Genomic DNA, 17,490 nt, shown 5'->3' with positions numbered 1-17,490 from the left:
GTAAGATAACTCTTACAAGCTTCCGTATACTGATCATCCTTAAGCTGCAAAGTGGAGGACGATACACGCTAATGGCATCAAATGCCTTTTCTAGCCCAACACAGCTCATTGGAATCTCCTGGTCGGCAAAAGCAGGGCTGGGCCTCCAGAAATAAACCCAAGCAGTGTTCTAGCTGCGACTGCATAAATAAGTACTGCTTTCAGACAAAAATCGATTGCAGTTATCTTCAATTGTCTGCTGCTAAAGTGCCTCTACATCCTGCAGCTACATATCAACTTTTAATCCCTTGGTAGCCTGTCAAGTATTATGCATTTTGTGTATTACATTTCAGCTCCACATAAGCACTGGGTTTGTGTGATTTCTTATCGTCCTTCAAAGCATCCCGCTGTTAAACGTAAATGCCAGAAAATATCCCTGGTTGCGAAGGTATGATAGAATGACATCTGTTAGTTGCCAGAAAGAGGCGCACAGGTGCGGAGGGCATCTAGACTAAAGGCAACACATATCTGCAGCTAGTACCCAGCCATTTGTGGTGCTATAACAACTCTGCAAACTGTCACAGGTAGATTGTAAATGGTGTGCATCGTGTGGTGTGCAACGCCCTCTTCTCTTGGACGTACGAAGCATCTCTGTTACCATTTTGTGGATCATCCAAAACATTCCACACATTTAAAATGCAAAGATGCTGACATTTCAAAATTTCACGCTTGATGAAACATGCCGCAAGTGACCACAGGGGCTGAGTCCGAAGTTGAGAGCCCCAGAACGCAAACCAGCTACTGCCTTGCTATATATGCCAGATTGACAACAATGCCAAACAAGAAACATGTACAGTTTATTCTTTTCTCAGTCAACTCACAGCAGCCACTCATATCTTGGTCCAGTGCACACAACAAGCAGGACAGCGTCATTTTCTCCTCTGCTTGTTCTTCATATTCTGCCGCCTTGCCTTGCCAGGACGTTTCTGCAAGACAACAGTAAAATTTTAAAATACAGTCAAACCTCGGTATAACGAACACGGATATAAAAGATTACTGGTTATACTGAACTGTTTGTAAATATTTTTAAAAATACAAGCAATTCTTAGTCGACATATCGAAAGAGGAATGCCATAAAAGAGATATATCGAACCGCCGAGCACGAAGCTGAGGTTGCTTGGCAGGCAGGGAGCTGGCTTTGCCTCATTACACAAGTGACTAGCCATGGTGCGGCAAGCATCGATGCCGCGGTTAACACTTTATCTTGCACTTGCTGACAGCACCACGGAAGATATAGCAATGTTAACATTTGGTAGCCAGGCAATGAGCACCGTTTTGCACCTCTCGGCCTTCGACAGTGCCCCAGAGCCAGGGACGTGGTTGGTTGTAGCCTTCCGGTAGCTATCCTTAGCTGACGTCGCTTGGAGAGGAGGATTTCACACTCTCCACTTGGACACTTGTTAAAAGAAGCTTCAGAAATACCGTATTTACTCGAATCTAGGCTGAGACTTTTTGTTTTTAAATCGTTTACGAAAGTCGGGGCTCAGCTTAGGATGTGGTTTGCCTGCAACTGCTAAACATGTAATGCCATCTCGCGGCCATAGCTTGCATGCAGCTGCTTGCAGGCTTCATTTTGCTTGTTGGTACAGGCTTTTTGAACGTTGTGAACAAATGACTCGCCGTCCCGTACTTGCTTGTGTTCGCCGCCACGTGACTTCGAGAAACGCCTGTGTTTGCGGCGCAATGGGCCTCCCAAGCGATGCCATTATGTCGCGGCTTTTAAGCGGAAAGCACTTCAAACCTACAAACCCGGCGCGACTTCACCGTGGATGAGAAGAACATGCGCCGGTGGCAGAAGCTGTGGAACGAGCTAATCAGCTGCGCTGCAAAGCGAATGGCCTTCATTGGACCCAAGAGCGGGCGACACCACGAGATGGAAAAGAATGTCGCCAACTTTATCAGGAAGCAAAGGGAAGGTGCAGTGCCCGTGACGATGGAGATAATACAACCAAAGGCAAGGGAGGTCGCTAACTTTAGAGGCGTCCTACAGACCCAATTTAAAGCCAGCAGGGACTGGGTCACTCGTTTCATGAAGCATTTCGGGTTCTGCCTGCAACAGCGAACTTCCCTAAGCCAAAACCTAGCACCTGATTTTAAGGAGAAGCTGGTGGAATTTCAGTGCTTTGTGATCAAGAAGCGGCTGGAGAAGCAGTACAGTCTGGGCCAAATCGGTGACACCGATTAGACCCCACTATATTTCGACATGCCTGTGCCATACACAGTTGATGAGAAGGGCACAAAACAGGTGAAAGTAAAAACTGCTGGGTATGAAAAGCAACGTCTTACCGTGATGTTATGTTGCATGGCCGATGGGCGAAAAATGCCGCCGTACCTCATTTTTAAGCGGAAAACGCTTCCATCCAGAGAGGTTTTCCCTAAAAACGTCGTGCACACACACGAAAATGGATGTATGAGTGGTGCCCTAGTCGAAGATTGGGTGAAGACCATTTTGCAATGTCGTGCCGGGGCCCTGTTGTTCAAAGAGTCACTCTTAATTCTCGACTCCTATCGGGGCCACTTGATAGATGCCTTAAAGTCAGTGCTTTCGAAAGGCGGTATGGACACTGGGGTGATACCCGCAGGAATGACGAGCCAGCTACAACAACTCGACGTTGCAATCAACAAGCCCTTTAAGGATAGGCTGCAGGAGCACTACAACAACTGGCTGACGCTTCACGACCACCAGCTCACACCGACCGGGCGCATCAAGCGTGCTTCGCTTAGCCAAGTGGCGAACTGGGTTGCCGCGGCATGGGAGGAAATTCCAGCCGAACTGATTGTACGGCCCTTCTGCAAGTGTAGCGTCTCGAACACGCTGGATGGAAGTGAAGACAGTGCGCTGTGGGAGGAAGCCAGTTACAAAGAGGACAGCGATGTCAGCGATGTTGACAAAGATGATGAGTGAGCATTCGATGTGCTACGACAAGCATCGCAAGCTTAATAAAATACATGTTCCAGTCCTAGTCAATGCCTTTTTTCATACGGCTTACATTCAAGTAACCTTTTATTTTCTCACTTTATGAATTTCGGGGGTCAGCCTAGAATTGCGGTCGGCCTAGGCTCGAGTAGATATGGTATGGTCAGACATATTGATTTTCTGACACAAGAGTTGTAATGCTCACACACCAAAAATATAGCTTAAAAACAACTGCTACAAAGTGAAATACAGTGAAAGCTCGTAAATTCGACCCCCGTTAATTCGGACAATCGGATAATTCGACCTGCACGCATGGTCCCTACAATTTTATATAGGAGTCTTGGGGCGTCTGCCTCTCCTAGTGATCGGAAAGGCTCAGAAGCCGAGGTGCTTCAAGAACGCGCGGCGCCTTCCGGTTGAATACCAAGCCAACAGGAAGGCTTGGATGACGTCCAGCATATTTCAGTCCTGGCTTCATCAAATGGATCGGTGTTTTCGAGCTGAGAAACGGAAGGTCCTCATGGTTGTGAACAATTGCAGTGCTCACTGCAAGGTGTCGGGCCTGGAATGGATTAAGCTTGTGTTCCTCCTGCCGAATACAACCACAGCCCTTCAGCCCATGGACCAGGGCATAATCCAGCATATAAAATGCAAGTACAGAAAGCATGTATTGCAGCGCATGCTCCTCTGTATGGAAGCTGGGAAGAAGTACGACCTTACGCTCCTCAGCGCTTTGAACATTCTGGCGCACGAATGGGGTAACATGCCTACAGCTGTTATTGCGAACTGCTTTCGGCACAGCGGTTTTGTGCAACCGAACTGCGGTATGGGGGAACTGCCGACAGAAGCAGCTGACGCAACCACAGAAGACGACAGCTGTTTCGACAACGTTTTGCCTCCTGCCGTGCGGCTCGTGGATTACGTGTCCATCGATGATGGTGTCGCCATTGCCGGTCAGCTGACCGAGGACGAAATCATCCAAGAAGTGACAGGCGCCGACAACGACGATTCGTCGGAAGATGACAATTGTGAGCACCTGCCCCAAACGCCGAAGCGCACGGTGAAAGAAGCCGCAGAAGCCTTGTCCGTGCTGGAAGACTTCTGTGAACAAATTCCGGATGGTTCGCGTGCCGCGGAGCATCTGGCAGCTGTTCGAGCTATTGTAGCCGCTCAAATTCGCCCGAAAAAGCAGACGACGATAACAAACTTCTTTGCCAAATAAAGGTATGTCATGCTGGGGCAAATTTCATGTTTTTTGTGGTTCATTCGATATTTCGACATTCGGTTAATTCGACAATTTTTCGCGGTCCCGTCAGTGTCGAATTAACGAGCTTTTACTGTACATAAGACACAGAACAGCACAAGATAGATACAACACTAACAACTAAATAAAACCAGAAAACGGTATCGAAAAAAGTGTTGTATATAGCCACGTATAATGACTTCAAATGTAATACCTGTGCTACACGGGCGTTTCGAATGCCTTCCAAACGAATGTCATTCGACTCGACTGCCAAACCTGCGCTGCTACACGACGTTTTTGAACGGCAATCGGTTCACATGACATTCGAGTCGACGGAGCTCCGCGGAGACATTCGAGATTTTGGAATGCCTTCGAAACACAAGCGCGACTACTCTCTACCGCAGCGTCTTCGCGTCATAGGTGGCAGCATAGGTTTTGAAGAGCAAATACGTTCGTTAAACGATGAAATTATAAATACTATTTATATACACTACACGGATCTTTTCCAGAAGTTTTGTTAGCAAGAAAATATTAACCGCATACTCTGGAACCCATCGTAGGAAAGAAAGGCAGCCATTTTGACCCAGTGTGTTTTTTCACTTTGTGCTGTTGCTTTTGCTGTGTTTTGTCTTTTTATTTTGTGTGCGTGTGCGTCTGTGCATCTGTGTGTACATTTTAAGTGAGCTTTTTTTTTATTCGGTGAAGTTTATTGCACTTTTTGTTTTTGCGACACACGCAGGAGATAGAGCCCAATGTAGCCAACAGACCGCACACAAAAAATGGCAGGGCTATGGGCTTGGGCCTCTATTAGAACAGAGGCGTTTAGTAATGAATAAATAGTAAAATTTATTAGAAATGACATATTACTTTTAAATGTAGCAATTTTATAGCGGACTGTAACTATACAAATTAATTGTTGCTGCTATATTTGTTTAAAACAAAACTTGACGGCAGCAGCACCCCTGTAGCTTGGCGGCAGAATACTGAAGCTTTTGAATGCTTTTGGAATAGTCGTGTAGCACCGTACGGGTCCGTCCAGTCTGAATGCCATTCGAAGTTTCGAATGCCGTTCGACTCGAATGTCATTTCAACGTACCCGTGTAGCACAGGCATAAGTCGGGCCCCCAATATGCAATGTTGCTGGCCAAAAATATATAAGTTGACGAATACATCACACTTCATTACGTAGTTTCGAAATCCCATCGCATCACAGCACGCACACATCTAAAGACAATGGCAAGGCAAACAGTCGGAGATAAACAGCGACCAAGCACAATAAAACGGCTCCCTGTCCTGCTTTCCATACTTGCCTGCTGCCTGGCCGACAGAGGCAGACATAACTGCCAAAGGTTCTATGGTTTCAGATTCCACCACGACACACAATCTGCAGCTTCTACTACGCCACTGAGAATATCGGAAGTTTGCTCTCACACTGTCTACTGAACGCCCAAGAACACCCAGAGCACAAGCGAGCCCCGTAAATTGCTCGCAATTCAAATTTTTGTCAGCAGAATTGATATTCATTGAACACACGATTTCTGTTTTTTTTTCACTCATGGAGGTCCATGCTTTCTGCTTAGAACTGGCATGGGCAAGAGGTGTATATTCCCATTGGCTTGGATGAAACTACCTTCAACCCCTAAATATAGGCTGGCTCTGCATACAGGTCGACCCGTCAATTTTGAAAGATTGTTCTTGCAAAAAAAAAAATAGACTTATAAGCAGCACTATGTACGTATGTGCAGACACACAACCTATGCATACACTGAGTAGACACTGCAGCTAGTATGCACACATGAGGCCACATTTAATATAGGCCAGCAAAAAAACTCAATGACACCAATTTGGGTGACACTTTGGGAATGAATGAGCAGTCACCACTACGCACTACACTAGCTGATCACATGCTGACTTCTTATTTAATTTTTGATTTTTTTTATTTTTGTTCTTGGCCTTTCTGTTCTTGTCATCTTTTAAGAGGGGAGACGGCTCTTGGAGGCAAAAAAATCGTGAAAAAAATTGATTTTTCAAAAATGAAATTTTCAAAATCTGAAGCTGTTTCTTTACGAGCCTGTGAATTTTCTAATCTCCAGAGCCAACATTTGAGCTGTAAAATGAGTAGACAACTTGGATCCGAGCTCTCTCTTGACAGATTTTTGCGCAATAACAGGGCTTTTTCCGCGACATGCTATTATCGTTTCACTGCAGCGATCGCAGCCATCTTGGTCTCATTTGGAAGAGCTGCTTTTCGTTTTGAATTTCGCGCAGTTGCTGCTTTGTTATGCTTATTGAATGAGGGAGAAAATGCCGCCAAAAAAGCAGTCGCAACGCACGATGCTATTCGCTAGTTGGTGCACGTGACCGAAGGCTGCTATCTAATTGGCTGAAAGGCCTTGTGTCATCTGCTGAAAGCATCCGTTGAGAGCAAGCGGTAGCCATCTTGCCAAGGTGTGTTAGCTGGTGCACCTCGCGACGATGTCAACGTCGGCGCCAAAGTTCCACATGACTCACAGATACGGGAAAAAGAGGACAATAATCGCTCATTACCAACCTGAACAAGAGCATCACGGTCACCTCGAGCAGCACGGACACCGCAAGCGCCGTGGATACGCCTCTGCAGGCGGATCGGGAGGTGCCGATCGAGCTAAGCCTAACTGCGGCGCCGGTCGCGGAAGCCTCAACAGGCAGCGGTCGTGTTCGACATGATACCCCAAAGCTGCAACCTTGTGCGATCGAAGAAATGGACAAGAAAGTTCAGGAGAAACTTCAGCAGACAGCATCAGTGCCAGCAACAGAGTGCAAGGCAGCGTTCTTCAGTGGAATGAGAGACTCCGCAACTGCCCCACTCGGCGACACCTTCTCCATCGTCAGCTTGCGTTCGGTGAACAAGATACTGGCGTCAGTGAAGTGCAAAGTATGCAATGGCGACGTGACGACACAAAAATCCGACAGAGAGTATGGCCTCGCCGCCAAACTGATCCTGACATGTGTGAACTGTTGCGACATTTCATCTCGATGGAGTTCGCCGCGTGTGGAGACCGACCAGACAGTGAGCCCGTTCGCGGTGAACATCCTCGCTGTGCGCGCGATGCAGTCAACGGGAAACCAGCGTGCCGTGTTGAATGACATATTTTCGGTGATGAACATATCCCACCGCGGTGTGCATTCAAAAACTTGGAAGAAATACGCCAAAAAGAAGTTGACTTCCGCGGTGGACCGTGCGGCTCAGAAGTTGACTTTCGACTGTGCGCCATCAGTTCGGGAAGTTTACACGGAGTTGAATCTGCAGAAAATCTGCAGCGCACACTGAAAAAGCGCCATTTTAATCACTCTGGTCATACAGACTACATCCCAGAAGGCTATTGGGTGTCTGCTAATGCCAGTATGTGAACAAATTTGAAGCACTTTGCCATAAACAACACTTTTTTTAGCACGTAGCCATATGTGTAGACTAGGCAATGTTGGGAGCAGAATTTGTAATTAAGGTTCAGAAATTTTTTAATTTGCTCTAGTTTTTGATTGAAAGTTGGACACTATTTGTACCTTGAGTTTCAATGTCTTTAAAAACTACTTATGACGGTAAAATTGAAAAACTGTATCCAACATTTCACCCTTTTGTGTTTCCAGAACCTAACCAAGTGAAATTTATGAATTTATAATGTGCTTTTTCTCTTAATTTTTCTTATTAATGAGAGGGTGTTAATTATGCATAACTCAGGAACTAATCAGCCTATCATGAAACCAATGAGATTTTTTGGAATCAGCACGGAAACCTAGTCAAGAGTGTGTAATTTGATTAAATTTGGAGCAGAAACAAAAATTTTTTCTTTTAAGAGCAGTCCGCCCATTAATGCCGCAACATCAGTCATTCTCTATTTTGCCTTCATAGATCCCTGGGAGTCCTTGTACCCTGGTGCAGCGGTTAAGCGATGCAGCACTGCCCTGCGATGGCAGGTGCTACCACCGGTGGGACTTCTGTGACCTAGGATGCTCTTGACGGGCAACCACTCGTGACAAATCGGTAATTTTACTACCACCTGCGACAGTGGACAGTTTGCTCACAATCCGGTGAGCAGGGCTTCACTCCTAGGGCTTCAGAGGGTTTCACTACCTCTGCGACATGTCCCCTCTAATGCTCGCACATTAAAAAGCATAAAGCATTGCCATGTGAGGCAATGCTCATCCTGACTCTTTGACAGGTGTAAACGCAGTCCTAACAGAGAGGGCAGGAAAGACGACCAAACCTTGCCGGCCCCTGGTGCCATGTTGTGCTTCTTCCGACTGAAGCCCTCCACGTCGGCCGAACTGCTCGCCGTGTTGAACTTGGACCGCTTGCGCTGGCCGCCATAGCCGTACTTCTTGTCTTTGTACTGCCTCTTCAATTGCGACCTGGCAGGATGCACAAAGTGTGCCAGAGAAGAGGGGGAGGAGGAAGGTGAGAAAACTGACCACAGATTTGCCACCATGGCAGTGAGACGTGGAGCAACAACTGGGGTGGTCCGAAATGCTGGTGTCAGTGAGTGTTCTTAACGCCAAGTGTGGGAGGAGTGATTTAATGCATTTATGCCGGCACACTTTCATTAGTATTCTGACATATATTCTGATGCAATGCGTGCATTCTGGCGCAATGTAGCCAAAATTTGTTGGGCAACAGCACCGAGGATAACCATGTATTCTAAATTCTAAAAACTGATACAGATATTACTTATGGTGGGCTCTGCACCTCTCAATAATTAAGGAGCCTAACAGTAATAGTTAAAAAGTTAACTGCTCAATATTAAATGACCAGCCTGCTATAGTTAGCCTTAGCTGTATTCTGATGTACTACACAGCTAACAATGCTATGCCGATAAAAGTGCTCTTATAACTCAAAAAGCCTATTTTTAAAAATTGTGTAGTCTTAGGTGAAACACTCTGTACACATTGAGCAAACGATTACTCTATAAGCTTGAGTGAGAGGCACAATACTAATTTCACTCTGGATGTTTGTTTTATAGGGGTTTAACGTCCCGAAGCGACTCAGGTTATGGGGACGCCATAGTGAAGGGCTCCAGAAATTTCGACCACCTGGGGTTCCTAAATGTGCACTGACATTGCACAGTACAGAGGCCTCTAGAATTTCGCCTCCATTGAAATTCAACCACTGTGACCGGCATCGAACCCGCGCTTTTCGGGTCAGCAGCCGAGCGCCATCACCACTGAGCCACCGCGGCGGCTCTCTCTGGATGGATGGTACTGATAAAACATTTACTTCACTGTATGAATAATGCTCTTGACTGCAAACTGAGTGTTCCCTTACATGCTGCAGCTACCTGTATGCCCTCCATTGCATGCGAATGACTCACTTTGAGAGGCGCTTTCCCTTTCCTGGTTGGTTGCCAGCTGCAGCTGGCTTTGGGCCTTTCTGCTTTCCAGTATTCTCCAAGAAGTCTAGCGATCCCTGGCCTGCAAAGAAAGAAGAAACAAGATGGCGGCTGTTTACTCTCCAAGTACAGAGTGATGAGCACCACACTTCGCGACTTTTTTTTGGAAACAGAGCAGAACCCAGACGGCCAGCAATGTCCAGCGGATGTCCATTTAAGGTCCGTACGTCTGAAGCCGAATTTGGACATCCGAAGGAAGAACACAGCAGGTCCGAAAGTGGACATCTGAATCCGGATGTCGGGTGGGCATCTGAAAATCCGAATCTGGATGTCCGGTGGGCTTACAAGGGGCGTCCTACTTAGGACCGATTTTGAAAACAGGCAGAACAGAAGAATGTCGTTCCCATTTGGCAGTAAACCGGTATATTTCGTGTCTGGTTGTAGGAGGCGGGGAGGGCTAGAGAGCTGCCCACTGAGGACTCTTATTAGAAGCTCAAATTGGCTCGGTGACCTCTAGTTTTATTTCTGGTGTTTTGCAACACTGTTAGTGCTGAAAAACTTCCATAATGCGGGCTGCAAGAGCAGCACACGGCATCAAGTGTCTGCATTCCTTAGCACAGCTGCTTAAACACAGACGCCGTGCTAACTTCGTATTCGGCACGCCTGCAGTGGCCCATACAAGTAAGCAAGCAACCTTTCAACGGGAGAGTCCTTCTAGCAACGAATCTCTGCGGAGCACTTAAGTAATATGTTTAGCTTTTTACCAAGAGCTTTCAAGAGATTCTCCACTACACAAATAGCACAGACAAATAGCTAAACTAAAGCCAAATAGCTGCAGTAGCCAATAAGCGAATGACAACATATTTGTGGCTGAGGGCAAGCATATCCTGCATCACAGTTTGGGTTACAGCCTTGGTTCAAATTCAGTTGTATAAGTTGGCCTCTGACAGGACGCAGACCAGGGTAGAGTGGCTGTGACCGTGAGCAAGCAGCTTTGTGCATACTAAATGTCGTCATTTGTCTTTCCATGCTGGAATGGGCCAAATAGGAGGGACAATGATGATAACATGAAACTAGCAGAACCAGGCTAATACAACCAGCGCAGTAAAAAAAATATGGCAAGATGTTTTACTCAACAAAGCTGACCTGAAAGCTATACAGTGAAAGCTCGTTAATTCAAACTTTCAGGAACAAGGAAAAAAGTTTGAATTATCCGATGTTCGAATTATCGAATGGCCTCGAAAAAACTGACAAGAACCATTTGCATTACGATATATGTACCACATTTACCCGTGTAATCAACCCACTCACATAATGACCCACCCACCCCCAATTTTTGCCTAAGAATTTGAAAAAAAGAAAAGCGTCAGTCACTAACACTTCCCTCCGTTTTGCACTGTCATGGTCCACAACGCATTTCTTGACAGTGCGCCAAGATACTGCGCAGTAATAGCCTCACGGTGTGTACTTTTTGACTTAGCTTTAGCAAGGGGGAGAAGAGAACTTCGCAGAGTGCCAGCACTTCTCCGGTTGTGCAAGCCTCGTTTTCAGTACATTCGCCTTAAGGGGTGACCCACATGGAGCGAACTTGCGCTGCGAATTTTGAGCGGCACGGTGGAACGCCGCCGCACCGCCGCCATGCAGCACCACAAGCGGCACCATATGCTTAGCAAAAAGCTGAAAAGAACAGCTGTGCATTTACAATTAAGCTATTATTTATTCAATGACAACAAAGAGGACGAATTATTCTTTGTGGCCCCTTTCTGAACCAAAATAGTTAACCTGTTTGAACCTCCCACGCTTCCTGACATCAACCGACACGTAGTGGCTAACACTAACAGCTTTCAAAAACCGGAAACATTCTAAAAATCTAGCGCATTTCATAGCAAAAATTTTGTGCTGCGAGCATATTCAGACAAAGCGAAAGCTTCGTGCGACTTTTGTTTGCCGTGAACACGAGGCACAGTAGCGGCAACGATGAGTTCGCGGTCAAGCGAGAGACCGCTTGGGTCGTGGGCCCGAGGCTTCAACAGGCACGGCCATGTTGTAGAAGCGGGCGGAAGTCAGACGCATTCGCGCCCTGATTGGTCCGCGCTGTTAGCCCGTGTTGGCCGCTTCTGGCCAGCGGCTGACCGCCGGGCCACGGCCGGGCGATGTTAAAAGTCGGCATCATGATCGCGGCTGACTGCGTGCTTCCGTTGGTGACTGATGGGTGTAAAGATGGATGACACTCGCAAAGAAAAGTTTTTCACACATAATTTGTAGCGCCTGTCCTAAGTCATAGCCTTTCATGGTCGTTGGCTGAGACTGCGCCGACAGTACTGATCTGTATTTCCAAGTTAACAGGGCTAGAATTAACGAGTATTTAGTTGTGAGTTTCAGAGGCTGTGCGGAAATGAGGGTAGGCAGCCGCCGACACAGCCGGCAACCCCTACCCTCCAGCGCCGCGCCGGGGGTGGTGCCATTTAGGCTTTACCCACTCTTACACGGTTTTAACTGGTTCCATGTTCAGTCCCCGTTTAGGACGTGCGCAGCCTCTAACTATGCGGAAGTGCTTTTTTTTTTTGGCCACGTGCTATGTTCCAAGCTGCCCAGACGTGGCGGTGTGTAGTTCGAATTATTCGTAGCGGAACCAACTCGCTTTCGAATTAACGGGCTTTTTGTACATAGATCTCTATGCAGCTTGGCCGGACCAAGTAGTGTAGTTAGAATTATTCGAAAATTCGAATTATCAAGGTTCAAATTAACGAGCTTTCACTGTACAAGGCTCCACGGTGGAGGGCTGCGAATTATATCAATGATCGGCATTCTGATTTCTGCATTCTGGCCCCAGGGTATGAGAGCAGCCCGAGAACTGTTCCGCGGAACAGTTCTCGGGCTGCTCTTATGGAGCTCTGCACTTTGAAGCTGCAAAGGGCCTCTAAGAGACGCCACTGTGGAGGGCTCTGGATTAACTGCGACCTCCTGTGATTCTTTAACTTGCACGGACAAACATAGGACACAGGTGCTTTTTTTTTCAATAATCTCCACTGAAATGCATTTACCGTAGCAAGGACTGAAACTCAAGACCTTGGGCAGCTGTTGAACACTGTCGCAATGCACAGTCAACAGTGTGTTATGAAGCCAACCAGAATCTCACCATATGTGCGTTTTACAGATTTTGGCTCCAATAAAATATACCGTGTATTCCTGTTAATTCAGGCTCATTTACCGTAAGTTTCTGGTGTGTGCAAACTGATACTTCCGTTCTATGTTTGCTAAAAAATTGCATGCATCTGGCTCCCCCACAAGATGCCAACAGAAGACGGCACTGTAGCTATTAATATCCATAGCCAATGCCAATAAACGCACACACGTGCAATACCTGCCATTTCGACCTCATTTTCTGTTGGAAGAGGGCAGCGTGATGAGCTTTTTGCTTGCACCACAGCGAGAAGGGCCTTCACGAGCCCAAAGAAAGGCTGCCATTCTCAAGTGGATTCAGCACTGGCAGAGTTTGTGAAATTGTGAAGGTCAGCGGCACTTCCAGTGACCACAGAGTTGCCAAAGTGAGAGAGCTGGCAAGAGAGCAAGGCATTCTATGGGACAAGTGAAAGGCTCAAGCAAACTCCAACAGGCCGCATCAAATACGCCGTTGCTAGGAGTTTTAGCTAGCTGGATTGCTACAGCCTGGGATGACATTTCGGAAAGCTTGGTTGCGCGCTTGTTCCAAAAGTACAGCATTCTCAGTGCACTTGATGGCACAGAGGACTGTGCTCTGTACGAAGAGGACAGTGATAAGGAGGTCAGCAATGACGAGGACGAGTGAGCGGGAGCAGGTTCGTGGAAATAAATCCCGTTTGCATGCTGTCCCTGCAGTCGTCCTCAATTGCTGTTTCGGCAGGCCTGCATTCAAAGAAAGTTTTCTGCTTTATTTGGCCTCCAACTTTTGGGTGTCAGCTTAGAATCGTGGCAAGCCTAGATTCAAGTAAATAAGGTAAGATTGGTGCAGACGTTGAGCTTGCCATCTGATGCATAGTATGAGCACAGCACAAGTGCACTGAACCTTGTCACTGAAGTTTGGCAGAAAAAGTATCAGAAGTGTTGCTGTGTACATGAATATTTGTACACTGAGATGATGGAAGATTCAGGGGACTTCAATTAGGGAGTACTCTGAAGCTAGAGATAAAAAAAGATGGGAGCTATGGGGAGAAGTAAGGCACCAGTGAAGTGGCACACAAAATTTTCATGAAAATGGGATGGCACAGCACATACAGTCGAGCCCACATATAACGGCCCCACTTAAGACGAACTATCGCTTATAACGAACGAGACTTTTCGCGACTATCAAAATATAATTATTTCAATGGCACAAAATCACACGTATAACAAACGTCATTAAGCCCTGCTGATCGGTTACAGCGAACGGATGGCATAAGCCCGGTGCCGAGATGCGAGATAACCTGCCTCCGATCCCGTTTTGCGCCCAGCGCATGGCTTGTTTTCCAGAGCCTCATCGGAGGCGAACTGCCCTCCCCGCTGGCCGTTTCATGCCGCTCTCAAGCGAGCTACCTTTTCCTCGGCGACGCGCCTTCCAAGATCGCCCTCCTGCCCCTCCTCGCAACTCTGCTCCCCTCTCCTCTCTCTCTTGTAAATCCGTGTGCAGCCTCTGCAATCAGCCGCGCTGCCTGGGCTAATCTTGGAGGCCACACTCCGTGAAGTAAGCCTGCCGTGGTAGCCAAGAGGTGGCTGCACTGACGCTCACGGACGCCCCTCATTGGTCTCTTCGCTGGCACTGTGCATCTGTATATCTTTAGGTTGATTGCCGCTTGTCCACGTTGCTAGTCTACCCTGCTGCGCGCTTTTGTCACTCTTATTGTGGTGCGGACGTTTCGTTGGCTTCGTTCAAATCTCGTTCCCTGGTTGTAATTCGGGACGGCGGATGGGAACACCGTGCCCATTTCCATTGTATTCAGCGGTAGAGATGATGAAACCGGCCTGGGCGAAGGTGGCGGCCACTTGCGTGCGGAACTGCTTCCACAAGACCAGCTTCGTTGACACAGTGTCTGCTGATGCTGAGCCCGATGCTTCGGAAGATGACCAGCCCGGCAGCGATTTGAGGCAGCACGTCGTCGACTCCGGCATGGGGGGTCGACACTGGTTGGAATGATTCTATTTCTGTTGACGACAATGCCGACACCGCGGAACTGAGCACGGACGTGGGAATCATTTCTGAAGTGCGGGACAAGAGTGACGCGGAGGAATCGGATGACGATGAAACTTTGGGGCCAGCTGCCATAAGCGTGCCTGCAGCAATGGGCTACACAGAGAGCCTCAGACACCTTGACTGTGCCAAGGGCCTCGGCAAAGAGCACGCTTCTGCTTTAAATAAACTGGAGACCTCACTCATCGGATCTGCGCTGCAAAAACAGACGTCCATCACGAACTTTTTCGCAAAGAAAAAATTTTTGAAATTTTGTGCTTTGACAAGCAACTGTCTTTAAAGCTGTGGTCCACTTACTACAAACTTTGGGATATAACGAACGGGCGCCGCGTGATGCTCATGTTCGTTATAAGCGGGCTTGACTGTACCACCAACTGCTGTAAACTGGATCGCCTAAAGACTGATTCTGAGAACCAGCTTCGTTGCTGGTATCACAAAAGAGAGTAAGGCACGGTTAATGAGGCTGAATCTCTCACAGCTGCACATGAGAGACGCCACAGTGGAGGGCACCGGATTAGTTTACACTCCCTGGGGTTTTTTACTGTGCAGTGCTTCCACTGATGGCAATACCACCACTTTTAAAGTGCTAGCATAGGCTTGCGACAGAGCACGCACAGCAGAAAAAAAACGCTACCATGAAGCTCTTAATAAAGAAAAATAAGAAACCAAGGGAGTCACGGTGGCTCAGAAAATTCTTCCAGAAGTAATAACCTCACCTGCTGACTTTAGCAGATGGTTATGCTGCCAAGTGAATCATTAACCCCAGCAGCCTCAGTTCAATTAATATTAAGCACGGGGCAGTCAGCATAAAGTTTACTTTGCACAGCTCTCTATCAGTTTAACCCATAAACAGTAGACTCCCGTTAAGACGAACTCGCTTAAGATGAACCCTCGGTTAAGATGAACAGTGGAGGTCGTTTGTTTGGTTTCCCATAGAGCCAATGCAAAAAAAATCTGCTTACGATGTACACTGCGCACGCGCTATTCGGTTAAGATGAACTTTCACAACCAACCGCGCCCAAGCCATGCAGCGTTACTCGACCATTCAAGCAGTATTTCAGCGGAAAGAAAGAATGAAAAAGTGAAAAAAGATGAAAGCTTTTTTGCGCCGCCAACCCTCCGTGCGACGCGGGGAGGCAGAGACCTAACCACGTCTTCGTTGAAAAGGCGATTCTGTGAAAGCAGAACTGCCGCTGCTCCTCCCCTCCCTACTCCTTGCACCCCCCCACCCCCCCTTCCACCCCCTGCAGCAAACTCCCAACAATAATCTGTCTTTATTGTGCCAGTAGATTCGCGTCGTGTCGGCAGAGTTCTTGCAACTTGCAGACTCCTCCTACAATCTCGGGCAGGGAGCAAAAGCGGCACAGAGAGAGAGAGAGAAAGAACATGTGGGCAGCCCAGCCAGGAAAGCCAGCAAAACTCGAGAATAAAAAAAGGCAAAGAGAAAAAAGAGAGAACAAAAAGCAGCCAATGCTGTTTCCCAATGATGATCACATGACAGTGTCGTCATGCCAGTGCTACCGATGCCATGTGGCAGTGTCTCACGTGTTTGCTGGCTGCCGCGCAAACTGTGCAGTAGGCATATCGATTGTTCATGGCATGCGTGTGCGCTGTGACCTTGCCATGTTCCGCAATCTCCCGCCTGTCTGTACGCCGCCACATTGTGGTGTCCGCTGTTTGTTTTAGTGCGCGCCCTGTACATCGTGTTGCTAGTATGACTAGTAAGCCAAAACCTCGGAAAAAGCCGCTTGAGCTTCGTGAGAAGATTTGAAGTTTTAACCGAAGTTCGCGCTGGCCGGCTTTCAAAGACCGAAATAGCGCGCAAGTTCGGCATCGCGAAAAGTACCGTGAGCGGTATTGTGAAAGACAAGGAGCGGATTACTAATGCTTTGCAAGACGGTGAGTTTGCACCAAAGCGGAAGAGAATGCGCACAGCTATGCACAAAGACCTAGAAGACGTTTTGCTTGCTTGGGTGAAAAGAGCGTGCGGTGCGAATTCGCCAGTGAATGGAGCGATATTGAAAGCAAAAGCAGAAGAAATAACGCTGTGGCTGAATGTGGAGTTTGCGTGCAACGATGGCTGGCTCGACCGTTTTCGGAGAAGGCATGCACTGGCCTTTCGTTGTGTTGTCGGTGAGGCCAGTGCAGTGGACAAAATGACCTACAGCGATTGGAGGCAGAACAAGCTGAATGACCTCCATGGAAGAATATGACTCTCAAAATAAATGCAGTGTAGACGAAACTGCACTATTCTACCACCTGCTTCCAAACAAAACGCTCGCATTTGCTGGTGATAACTGCGTGGCGGGAAAGCACAGCGAGCTTCGGGTAATGGTCCTCGTGGGCGCGAATATGTCTGGGACTGACAAGCTAAGGTTGCTGGTGATTGGGAAGTCTAAAGCACCGCGCTGCTTTAAAAACATAAAAATGCTGACAGTCACATACATGGCTAATTCGAAGGCATGGTTGACGCAAGCGCTTTTTGAGCAGTGGGTTCAGGAGATGGATCACCACTTCCAGAGACAGAAAAGGAAAGTTCTGTTTGCTGTTGATAACTGTCCCGGACATGGTCACGTCACTGGGCTTTCTGCCATCCGTCTGGAATTTCTACCAGCAAATACAACGGCGAAGCTGCAGCCCATGGACCAGGGAGTGATAAGCAGGTTGAAGAGGCACTATTGGCGCTCTCGGTTGCAAAGGATGCTAATTTGCATGGAGACCAGTG

General features: G+C 47.6%; 1 protein-coding gene across 1 annotated transcript in view; it reads right to left on the bottom strand.

Annotated features, from left to right (window-relative positions):
• Window positions 1–812: 812 nt before the first annotated feature.
• LOC144113378 (putative rRNA-processing protein EBP2) overlaps window positions 813–17,490 on the bottom strand; it is a 51,531-nt gene continuing 34,853 nt past the window's right edge. The window contains exons 6-8 of the mRNA XM_077646426.1: window positions 9,545–9,644; window positions 8,444–8,588; window positions 813–965 (exon numbers count right to left, since the gene is read on the bottom strand). Coding sequence (XP_077502552.1) covers window positions 909–965; window positions 8,444–8,588; window positions 9,545–9,644 — 302 coding nt within the window. The 3' untranslated portion in view covers window positions 813–908. The remainder of the gene's footprint in view (window positions 966–8,443; window positions 8,589–9,544; window positions 9,645–17,490) is intronic.

Source organism: Amblyomma americanum, chromosome 1 (assembly GCF_052857255.1).
Source record: "Amblyomma americanum isolate KBUSLIRL-KWMA chromosome 1, ASM5285725v1, whole genome shotgun sequence".
Lineage (NCBI taxonomy): Eukaryota > Metazoa > Arthropoda > Arachnida > Ixodida > Ixodidae > Amblyomma > Amblyomma americanum.
The sequence above is the reverse complement of the archived record's forward strand: the minus strand, read 5'-3'. Positions and strand labels throughout refer to the sequence as shown.